The sequence below is a fragment of the Lithobates pipiens genome, unplaced genomic scaffold, assembly GCF_037356315.1.
Source record: "Lithobates pipiens isolate NorthernLeopardFrog02 unplaced genomic scaffold, aLitPip1_a1.2 Scaffold_19, whole genome shotgun sequence".
NCBI classification, from domain to species: domain Eukaryota; kingdom Metazoa; phylum Chordata; class Amphibia; order Anura; family Ranidae; genus Lithobates; species Lithobates pipiens.
In genome coordinates, this window is record NW_027507764.1 from 285,036,179 (window position 1) to 285,048,322 (window position 12,144).

A 12,144-nucleotide genomic window follows, 5' to 3' on the forward strand; every position below is an offset into this window, starting at 1 on the left:
CAAAAGTCCACTTGTTTCAACTAAAATAACCAAAACTGTGCCACCGTCACCAAGCAGGATGGCCACTCACCAGATGTCCCCAATCAGTAAGCCTTCGGTTCATTCAACGGATAACCAATCCACAAAGCATTCCTCCCGTTAGCAATTCCTCAACGTCCATATATTCATACAAAATTAAATGGAACCAATATAGTGTAAAACCGTTTTAACTTTAATGGAAAAATCAAATAAAAAACGTATTGCACTCACATTTCAATGTGTCTATTGGCCGACACCAAGCCTTTCCAGCAATGAGAAAACCGTTCTAAAATCGGGCAAGCCACTGATGTTCCGCAGGTGGTGTTAGTCTCCCTCCACTGGGCCGACCAATTCCTGGCTTGTATTCAAGGACCGTATGTCTCCCACAACTCCTACGCGTTTCGCATTTGAGCGTTGTCAAGAAGCACATAAATATTCACAACAATATATCTTTGGGCCCAAAGAGTAAACACCACCAGAGCAAATTCTAGGAAAATGTCTGTGTATTAGGAAAATGAAAATGTTTGTGTATTAGAATTGTGACCCCCCTCGTGCATATGTGGAGTAGATGGCATGTATAGCTGTTTGTATCCATGGCTTTTTAAGCGTTAGGATTTTGCTGCCTATGAGGTGGTTTTGTTGTAAGAGGATGAGTTGGGGAGAGCTGGATTTGAGGTATTGGAATAAGAGGGCTCTTTTGAATTTGGAGTTGAGGCCCCTAACATTCCAGGAGAGAACGGTAAAGGAATCAGCCATCTGGTTAGCCATTGGGCAGAAACTGCATAAGTTGGCCATTATACTGGGGAGGGTGCACCCAAGGGTATCTCATGAGCAGCAAAAATCTCAGCTATATCACATCTGCACTTGCCAGAACTTAAACGTAAGAAAACGATTTAATATAACATGAAATCTTGATTTGAAAAGCCCAAGCACAAGGTGCTTACCTTACTAGTTCCCATTGCCTTCACAAAACAGAGGAAGGGAATGGGAATAGTTTATACCCCAAAAAACAAACAAATTGGTACTTGTGAGTAGGCCCATAACTAGGATCTCCACAGGTTCAAAACCAGCCTAGTCACTGTGTGGCAGGACGTTAAAACACACTTCTACACAGCTTGCTAATTTAGGGTAGCGAGGGGTATATAACCAGAAGTTCAGAGGTGGATATAGTTCTCAATGGTCTTGAAGCCTGATGTGGGGTTGGGAAGTTTGAAGGGGGTGGAGGAAGGGTGGCAGTCTTTGGGGAAAGTGGGGTCAGGTAAGCTTCAGATCACAGAGCCTGTGTCTCAGGCTTGTCTCAGGCTTGGTGGTTGAATAGTCATCGCCCTGACTGAGTTTAGCTGAAATATGTGAACATATGCAGGGATGGGGGACTTATGTTATCTGCACATCTCTGATCCGGGCTGAATGGGGGGTACATATTCTGCAGTCAATAAGATGAGATAACGTAAATAGTCAGAACTTGGTGATACAAACAAAATATGGGGTAACAAGGAGGGTCTCATACTCGCCATACAGCGAGGACCATCAGTGGCTATCCAGCCAGGATAATATGGTCTCCAGATCTTCAAAGAATTTTGTATGGTCACCATCTACCACACAGAGTTTTCTTGGATAAAGCTGGCTGAAATTGATGCTTAAGTAGAAGTAAAACAACCCATTCAGTTTACATTAGAAATGAAAGGCAAAACATTTATGTATAGATTTAAAAAAAACATTATAAATACCTTTGCCCCCCCTTTTTTTTTTTTTATAAGTGATCACATTCCCTCTGTTCTCAGCTGCATAAGAGCTGGGGGAGGAGACACAACAGTACACTGATCTTCTCATTGAAAGGCTGTGCAGGGGAGGCATTTCAGGACAAGTCCGATCATTGGAGGAGAGCAGGCCAAGTTCCCAGCACAGCTAGAGAACTGACCACAGTGTGTTCTGCTTAGTGTGGTCCATTTTTAATAGGAAAGCAGAGGGATTGGCTTGAACACCTGGGAGTACACACAAAGGAAGCAATACAAAGACAACAGGAGGCTTTTTCATACAAGTACATCATACAGCAGGCACATATTAAGAATATGAACTGTTGGGGTAACAAACACTTTAATCCAGTTTTGTTCCTACATAATGTGCACATGACTTATCTCTAACTGCAGTCAGATAGACCAAAAATCATTCTTTACATTTCTATTATTGCTAGCTACAGTTTGGCTTAGTGTACATTTCATAACAAACCACACTTGTAAATTCAGTATATGTTCTTTATATAGTATTTACTATGTACCTGCCTGCCACAAGTACATAATAAATACATTGAGGATATGATTTGCTTATCCATTCATATTTATTTTGTCTGTGTCTGCACATAATCTTTAGTAAATTGGATGCAGGCATTTATAAAAAAAAAATAGTATTACGTATATTGTTTTTTGCCTTTTTTTAAGACCGATTGAACTATTCAGGAGCTGCAATGCACAATCAGACCAGGGAGCAATGAATGATATGAAGCTGTGGGAGAAAGGAAGCATCAAGATGCCTTTCATGAACATTCCAGTTCTAGATATTCGAAAGTGTCATCCTGAAATGTGGAAGGCAATCGCTTGTTCTTTGCAGATCAAACCTTGTCATGGTAGATCTCGGGGCAGCATAATTTGCAAGTAAGTGCAATCTATTATCGTGACTTTCCAGTTTTATGTATATTTACATTTATGGTCGGAGCCCTCTATCTGGAGAGATATGAACCACATAAACACGTCACAAGACTAACAACATAAAGTACACCTGAAGTGTGCCCTGGTCTGCTGGACGTTATGACAAGAGAAGGGGTCATACCCTAAGAAAGTACATGGATGTTTCTGTAGAGCAATTATTTTAAGAGAAGTACCCCAAGAAGGGGAATGGGAGGGTGGGTACACTGGAACCGACACAGACCATCATGGGTGGTCTGCTTAAATACCCCCCGGGCTCCTCCTATAATTTCAGACCACCATATTGACCTTCCTATTTATGATGGTAGCCCTCTGTCCAGAGAGATATGAACCACATAAACACGTCACAAGACTAACAACATAAAGTAGACCTGAAGCGGGCCTTGGTCTGCTGGACGGTATGCCAAGAGAAGGGGGCAAAAGACTCGGTTAGGGAGGTAATTATTTATTTAAGTTTAATAACATACTACTTGCTGAAGGCTTGTGACATTTCTGCTTGTGGATTGGGGATGTATCGAGCAAAGCACATCTTCTTGAGGACGTGGTCTGGGACCCTGTTTCATGACGCTGCTGATGCTGCTCCAATGCGGAAAAAATGTCCAGAACATTGGCCGGGTTCAAGTTGCGCAAAAGAATCCCGATGTGTCTAGTGAACTGGTTGCTACTTAGAGAGCTAGTATGGAATGGTAGTAATGGGCTGTCCTCCGAGGTTGGACAGATGAGCTAATAACTGATCTAGAATGGCCACGGTCACCAGACCTTGCGAGTCTGGAAAAGTTTGATATCTACTCTGGGACCGGACTGTTTTGGACACTACAAGGTGCAGGATGAAGTAACTCTGGTGGCGTGTCAGGTGGCATCTATGTAACATCTTACAACTGGGGCTGGGGCATAAGAAGCCGTAGAAGGCCAGGTAGAATGACCAGGCTGGGTAATAACCCAAAGGGGGAACATGGCAGGATAGTAGACATCTCTCAGAATATGGCGCTGGTCACAGGTAGGCATTTACTACTGGCCAGGATGTGATTGAGATCTTCTGACACTGCCCCGGTTTGAGGCGAAACCTGTCATAGGTCTTCTAGGCAGTACAGTAGGCCTTCAGGGTGTTGTGAGATAATGATTATTAAGGCAGGTAGCATCATGAAGGTGATGTTTATTTTATTTTTTTAATTCTTTATTTCTCCATAGGAATACAGTATTATATGCAGGCATAACATACATAACTCCAGCCATTCATATTACAAATAAAGTTCAAACCTCGGCCCGGTTTCTAAATCAAATCTGCGTTCCCTTCTTTTTTTTTTTTTTTTTCTTTACATACAAAACATAACCAGTTCCAATATATATCCTAGTAAACTATGGTCTCTAAATCCTAAAGGTCCAAAGAAACATCTCAAAAACAAACCAAGGAAATAATAAAAAACAAAACAAAAAAAAAAAGGAAACAACCCTCCTTAATCCCCTAACTGCCCCCTGGTCCGAAGCCCTCTACAGTCCTTCACCTATCTATATCCCCCCCGTTTACTTCACTTTCATGTCCAATTCTCCCGATTCCTCTCCAATCAGCCTCTTCCCTTCCTCCGTTTGTAAATATTCCTCCTAGGGAGCCCATATCTGTGTAATGCATCCCAATGCATTCACCCAATGACACACAATCAAATTTTTATAGGACTTAGTAGGGATTTGTGAGCAATGTAATAAGAAAAATGCCGGCTCCTCTGGGATCTGATATTCCATAAATAATTTGGTGATTTTCTGTACCTCTTGCCAGAACTGTTTAATTACTGGGCATGACCAAAAGATATATAACAACGTGCCGTGTCCCTGACAGCCCCTCCAACAACTACCCGACGCATCTGGGAATATTTTAATCATGTTTGTTGTTTCAATCCAAAGTTAGCTGTGACCAGTGTAGGATAATAGGCATGGTCGGGTTGGCTCCAGGTTCCTGCGAAAAGAATGACGCAAAGTTAAGATGAGAGTGCGACGGCCGAGGTATTGCATTTGCCTAGGATGTAGACGCAGAGGTCATTAAATTGGTGCTGTAGGAAAAGTTACACCAGCCTGCGCAGGAAGGACATGATATCCAGCAACTTGGACCGGCCTTTATTTATGGTACTGGCTATGGCTTGGTTGTCTGTGGCAAATGTCACTGTTTGTCCTGTCCAGGTGCTGCCCTAGACTTGAGCTGCTGCAATAATGGGGTAGAGCTCAAAGAAAGAAGAGGACTGCCTGAACCCAGGAATCAAGAGGATTTCTGCTGGCCATGGCCCTGCAAACCAATGATAGCCAAAAATTGTTGCAAAGCCTGTGGAGGCTGCGGCGTCCGTGACTGTCTGAGGTGAAGAGGGAGATGCTGATGGAATGAACATCGATATGCAATTCAAGTTCGTGAGAAATTCGTCCCACGTGGCCAGATCAACTCTCGCTGCCCTGTCTAATTTAAGGATTTGGTCAGGGAAAGGAACACCAAGAGGCACAAGATAAAGGATCGCCCATGAGGGATGATCCTCATGGAAAAGTTAAGCATGCCAAGCAAAGATTGTAGTTGCCTATTAGTGCACCCTTGAGTAATGGTGAAGGTATAAATGACCGTCCTGATGCGGGTCAATTTGTCAAGAGGCAGGCTAGCCTGCATGGCACGAGTGTCAAGCGGGAACGCCCAAGAAGGTGATGAGCTATGCCGGGCCTTCCACTTTCTTTTTTGCTATAGGCACATTGAAATTGTAGAACACCTCTCTCAAGCTGTTTAGATCTACTGGGGGCTCACTAGGTTTCTCGATGAGCAGGAAGTCGTCAAGGTACTGGATCACTTTCTGACAGGATGCATGATGTGGCAAGATCCAAGAAAGGGACTGAGCAAATGTGTAGAACAGCCACAGGCGGCTTTGGAAACCAAAGGTCAGTTTAGTAGCAAAATACAAGCCTTTCCACTTGATTCCGTGCCATCACCAGAGGTACGGTTTGATTGGTAGTAACTTGAAGGCGTCCGAGATGTCCGCTTTAGACAGCCAAGCACCTGCTCCTATACTAATGATAGCTTGAATAGCTAGGTCTACTGATGAATATTTAAGGGAGAACTCCTCTGAGTATGGGGGAACTTAAACTTTGTTTAGTCTATGCCTCATTGTTCTCATATACAAAGTTTATTGGAAAACCAGCCCTTGACAAGCCCGATAGGGCTGACTCTCCATACAGTTTAAGGTGATTGTGAAAAGGGGCTGATCATGTACCCCCCGGGCTAGTTCAGACTGCAACAAGGTTCCTCGTCGGTGGTGGCTGAGAGCAGGTTCTTGCACTCGTGGGTTGTGTTGGGAAGCATGATGAGTCCGGTGTGGAATCCTGTCATTAACCCCTGCACGAGGAAGGTGGCTAGTGAGGGTGTTGGGTGTGAGGATAGGTAAAACCCGAGCCATCCGACTTGCACGCGGCCTAGTCATGAGGAATTAAGCTGCTTGACACTGCACGTGTTTCTGGGATGAGCTTTATGGCATGCGAGGCAAATATGAAGGTGTTTGCAGTGAGGGAAGTTGCGACCCCCGAAGTTGAAATTATTGCAGATGTGCCCCCTAGTGCACGGATTGGTCATCCTAACCTGTCCCCTGGGATGGCTGTGTAAATGCTGGTCGATTTTGAGCGGCACTAGAGATGGAGGAAAATCAGGGGAGGCGTCTGCCACCTAACTCAAACCACCAGTTAGCCGTATGGGTGGAAGACTGGCAGTTAGCACAGAGTGGGGAGCATAGGCTGGACGAAATGGTGACAGAACAGCTCTGTATCGATGGTACTCCAGTCGGTAGTCACCTGGAACTGAGAGAGTCTGGCTACTGCCTTAGCTGAAAATGACTGTTGATAGTCATAAAATGAGCATCCTCCATACTTGAAAGCTAGAATCACTACTGCATGCAGATACAGGTCCAGTTCTTCCCTCCTGACTTGTTTTCGGATGCCTGCTGGGACAATGTGCACAGGGAAGACAGTGGAGCAGATGTCGGCCATACCTGTAAGTGAAGGCACGGGAATGACGGTGGTGACTGGAGCTGGTAGGGGCGCAGCTTGGTGTGCCTCTAGGGCTTCTACTCTGGCCGGGATGTCTGTAACTGCTGTTGACAGTGTGGTCACCAAGGAGTGTAGCGGAGTAATAGCTGAGGAAATAAACTGCATTGACGTCTGGGTGCCTGGTAGGGCTGCCACTGGCGGTGGAAACAGCAGCCTAAAAAGCTCAGCTTTTCTAGCTGTGGCAGGGTAGGAGGTATCCCTGCGCCACAGTTCTTCTGTGAGCTTGGGCATGGTCCAAGTTCTGGGAGACTGCGAACCGCCTTTTGCTGAGCCTGCACAAAGGGCGGAGGCAAAGTCATCGCTGTCGGCCTGCGACATGGCGTCAACTAAAAATAAAGAGGGGAAATGCATATGTTTAAGGTAAGTTTCAAAGGTAGGAGGTGATTGATGTGTTTGGGTAGATAAGATGGGAAGCATAAGGAAAACAAAAAGGACAGGACAAGGAATGACAGGCATAGTGACAGCTAGTTTGCCTGTGAGCGCTGTTGAGTGTGATTTTAGAAAACTCAAAAGAATGTGTGGCAACCGAGGTGAGCCAGGAGATGACTGGCTAGGCAACCAATAGCTCAGGTGCATGTCTATGCTCAGCATAAACTAATGAATCAGAGCCCCCCAGGGCGAACTGGGGCGAGTAGCTGAAGTCGGGTATTCTAAGTAGGAATGTTGAGATCTGTAGTTTATTGACGTATGTTCGGTCTGCTAGTGCTTGCACTGCCAGCAAGCTGGACATTAGGCGACTTTGTCTTGCTTTTGAAAACAGAGTGAAATGCAGAGAAGTATGTTACAGTTACTAACGCCTCAAGAGCAAGTCAAATTGTGTATATGAAGTAAAAAAACATGCAAAGAGAGAAGGAGGGGTTTTTAGGGACTTTCAGGAAATCATGGCCTGGTAAGGTCACACATTTCCACTCCTAGGGACTTTAAATGAAATAATGGCCTGGTAAGGCCCTGTATTTCCATCCCAATCTAAGTGGTGGGGAGGGATTTACATCCCAAAAGGGGTGGGACTTTACATGAAGCACGTGCCTGCAAAAGAGTAGTTGGGTGAGCCAACTACTCTTTTGCAGTCACGTGCTTCATGTAAAGTCCCACCCCTTTTGGGATGTAAATCCCTCCCCACCAAGTAAAAAAAACATGTTGTGAAAGCCCTTGTATACACGGTCGGACATTCCCGATGGACAATGTCCGATCAGACCGTGTTGTCGGATAATCCGAATGTGTGTGGTCTCCATCGCACTGTTTGCAACGGACCAAGTTTTCCAACTTGTCTATAAATTTTTCCGACGACATGCTCCGATCGGACATAGTCCGATCATGTGTAGCCTACTCCGACGGACAAGGTGCCATGCATGCTCACAATCAAATTCGGACACGGAAGCACTCGCTCAGGTAAAACTACCGCTCGTAATCGATATAGCACATTCGTCACGCTGCAATTTAAAAAATTATTTCATGCAGCGCATTCTCTTGTTCTTTACAATGCTGCAAGAATGAACTTGTTTTGATGCTCATATTCACACACACTTCGAACGTATTTCTTTAGTCTTTTTACTCATTTCAGCAATACAATATTTTAAATGGTCACATCTACACAATCTTTTTTTTTTTTTTTTTTTTTTTTTTTTTTGTGGTTGGTTTCTTTTAATCAACATCTCCTTTTTTGACAGTTTGCTCATCTTTGCATTTTTTTGGGTGTGTTTTGTGTGTCAACTTACCACAACACCATTATTATCTTTTTTTGTATTTTGTTTTTCTTTTTTAATCTACAGGAGGTTGTTTGGTGTTGGTGCCCCTTGTTATTCATTTCACTTTGTTTTTTTTGAAATGTACCTGCCTGCTCACAAACTGTCCTTTTTTAAGTCAAACACATACGTAAGTATTGCTTCAAACAAAAAAAACCTTTATTTAGGTGTCAAACAACTAAAGAGGGAGGCAGCACTGGAGAAACTTGTCAGTTTGGCGCAGCCTTTGGCCCCCAGGGCAGACATGAACTAATTTGCAAATTCCAAATTGGTGGCCTGAGGAGTACATATATCAGGGAGAGAAGTCTGGTCCAGAAGTCCTTAGAGATCATGAAGAGCAGATGTCATCTATGTCCCCAGGATGTGGTTCTTCAAGCGGCTGCATCTTCTGTCAGACCAGACTGAACCCAGGCCATCACTCTCTTGTCTTCCTTGGGCACTTCCCTCCAGGCTTCCTTCCAGGCTGTGGCTTGGCTCCTGTAGTTGTGGCAGGAGGAGGAGAAGGAGGGCGATGGTCGACCTCCTGGCTGCCACTTGCCACAGCCTCCCTCCGGCTGAGGTCTTCCTGTGTGTGAAAATGGGACATAGTTTTAGTTTTTTGCTCATCAATCACACCATTTTGTGCTCATGACTGTTTCAAATTGAATGTTACCAAATAGAACAAACTATCATTCTGAGCCCAGCATTTTTCATTCTTGTCCCAATCATTTTTGGTCACTACTGTCTATTGATATTTAAACCACTTTGTTAAATCACAACTTACTGATCAATATTAACATCTAGTTAACATCATTAAATGTACGACAAGAAATATGTTCAACAATGCTATACCTGTCTCAAGCTGGGCCCCTCCACATGTTGTTTCCTGGAAGGCCCAGGTTGGATGTTGGAAGCCTTAGCTGGGGGTGAAGGAAGCCTTGAAGGAAGACGGTAGAGTGGTGGCTTGGGTCCACCCTGGTCTAACAGAAAATGCAGCCTCTCGAAGTACAACATCCTGGGGTAATAAATGGCATCTGGATCTCCTGATCTCAAGGACTCCAGGTGCTTCTTTCTCTCCCTGAGATATGTACTCTTCATGGCACCAATTTTGCCCTTCACATAGGTCATGTCTGCCGTGGGGACCATGATCCGCACCAAAGCAAGAAGTTTCTCCAGCGCTGCCTTCTTCTTTCTTCGGTCATTATAAAATGGGTTGTTGATCTGCCAGAGGCAGGGCACCTCCCTGAACAGTTCAAGGAATAGCCCCATAAAATAGGCATTTTGGAAGGGATCCATCTTGTCTGCAAGACACAACACAAGACAAACCCTAAAATACTAATAATGCCATGCTAAACCCTCCTAATCTTGTCCCAACATAGGCCTATATAGAAGTAGTCTAGGCTAGTGATGTACCAAGTTAAAATTGTACCTTCGTTTGCACGATCGGCACGTCAGCTCCTCACTCTGTTCCCAGATCGTACGTATGACACACGCGTGTTGCGTTTTATATACAGTGCGCATGCGTGAAACTCCCTGACATTCTTTCTAGACTATTCCCTGCCCCTTCTCTTTTGGCGCAGTGGGGAGAGCACATGGCGGAGAGAATACAGGTGCACAATCAGAGTTCCACTAACGAGGAGGAGGGAGAGGAAAGCCCGGAGCCTGAAACGTCACGATCCTGGAGGAGAAGATTTAAGGCCTCAAATATGTATTTTGGAGAGATGTTGTAGATGATGGACATATTGAAGAGGACCGACTATGATGGGAAGTATGGACCTTACCCAAACCCAAATATCAGAAAGGCCAAGATCATGACTAAAGTTGTGAAGAGTCTTCAGAAGAATTTTGGGGTACAACGATCCAAGGATCAACTGTGAAAACGCTGGTCAGACCTGAAACTGAGGGAGCATGATCAGTACAGAAGGATCAAGTGTGTTCTTCAAAAAAGTAAGTAGTTGTCGTGTGTTCATATTATTATTTTTGCTTGCATACTGCTCCATGTGCTTTTATTGAATGTTGTACAGTTTAAAATGGCCACTTTCAAGTTCATGGTTTCAATTGTTCATAAGAAACATCGTTCGTTAGCCCATGCCCAACACAATGTTTTCCCAAATTACACTTCACTACATTTATTCACACTGCAGGTAAGTATTCCAGTTTTAGAAAGTGTCCAAAATAATGTTCTCACCTTTGAACTCTGCCAAAAAACACAATTGGACCACACTTCCAAGCAATGTTTCATATTCCTATTTCTGCCTTCTGTGTGCTAAGTATTCCTTCCTTTTTTACATTCTCATAGGAGAAAGAAGACTCTGGAAGTCTGAGGACACCAGGGACCCCACAACTCCCAAAGAAGGCGAAATTCCAACACCAGAAGCAGAGGAAGAGGCAGGAGAGATCGTTGAACTTGGACAAATTGTCACCACAACAGGTGAGCGTCTGAGACCACAGCTTCCGGTAAGATAATCAATGTATGTCGTCATATTTATAATACATGGTGTTTTTTTTTGTGCTTTTTTTTTTAGGTGATGTGGAAGAAGAATTACATTTTACCAGTGAAAGTGCCCAGATCCTGATTGGGGAGATAATGGGGTGCAATTGCGATTTAAAAAATATACAGAAAAACATCAATGATGTTCAAAATAAAATGAAGAACATCATTGATGTTTTGGCGAGAGTCTGAAACAGCCCAAACTAGCTAGTGTTATAGTTTTGTGTTTTTACTAATCAACTTTTGTATTTTTCAAAAAGCCAAAATTGGAAGATGCACACAGTGTGTCAACATGCCCTATCTCCCATCATGGGGAATCAATGTACGTGTTTTGTGGAAAGTGGCAGAGATGAAGGGGTTGCACCCCCAAAACATGTAGCTTGATCCCCCATGATGGGAGATAGCACATGTTGACACACTGTGTGCATCTTCTAATTTAGTTTTTTCCAAGGGTGACACCCCATGTGATGAAGTCAATATCAGCCCAGTTTGTATATACTCATGTCTGATATTGTCTTCACTTTTCAAAGTTGAACTTTGTAAGTTCCTGTGTTCTGTATGTTGCGCTTTGATACATATCTGCTGACACAAAAACGCCAAGTTACAATAAGGTTACCTAAAAGAATGTTTTTGATACACCCAATATGTTGGTTTGTTGTAAAACCCTTTTCTAAACGCACATGTGAATGTGCTTTGATTAAAAAGTTAAATTATCAACAATGTGTGGCTTCCTTTTTCAATGCGCAAAAGCAGTATTTGCAGTAAAATAGTTGTTTTCGGTGGCAATGGGTGTTATTTACTAAAGGCAATTCCACTTTGCACTCCAAGTGCAGTTTCAGGTGCACTTTTGCAGTGCACTTGTAGTGCATAGTGGATGTGCCTTTAGTAAATAACACCCACAGTGATGTGTAAATTTTCACAATCCCGCCATTTTCCTGACCCCACATATTTCTGCCATGGTGCAGAAAATGAGCAAGATTTTTGTCAGTAATGCACTACATACATTAGTAACAAAAAACAAGGTGTGTGTGTAGCAGACCCACAACATAATAAGATTATCTGAAGAAGAGACTGTCCCCCTCATCTCGCTCAGAACTTGGGTTTGCACTGTTGTAGAAAAAGGCCCCCAAAAAAATACCTATGAGACACATAAAAC

The 12,144-nt window shown here is 43.7% G+C and overlaps 1 protein-coding gene across 8 annotated transcripts in view; it reads left to right on the forward strand.

Annotated features, from left to right (window-relative positions):
- The window catches only part of RECK (reversion inducing cysteine rich protein with kazal motifs), a 909,451-nt gene that overhangs the window by 547,512 nt on the left and 349,795 nt on the right, over positions 1-12,144 (forward strand). For 7 of the 8 annotated variants that reach the window (XM_077491985.1, XM_077491988.1, XM_077491986.1 and 4 more), the window contains one exon: positions 2,454-2,666. The exons of the other annotated variant lie outside the window; for it this stretch is intronic. In XM_077491985.1, the coding sequence (XP_077348111.1) occupies positions 2,454-2,666 (213 nt within the window). The remainder of the gene's footprint in view (positions 1-2,453; positions 2,667-12,144) is intronic. 8 annotated transcript variants of the gene reach the window in all.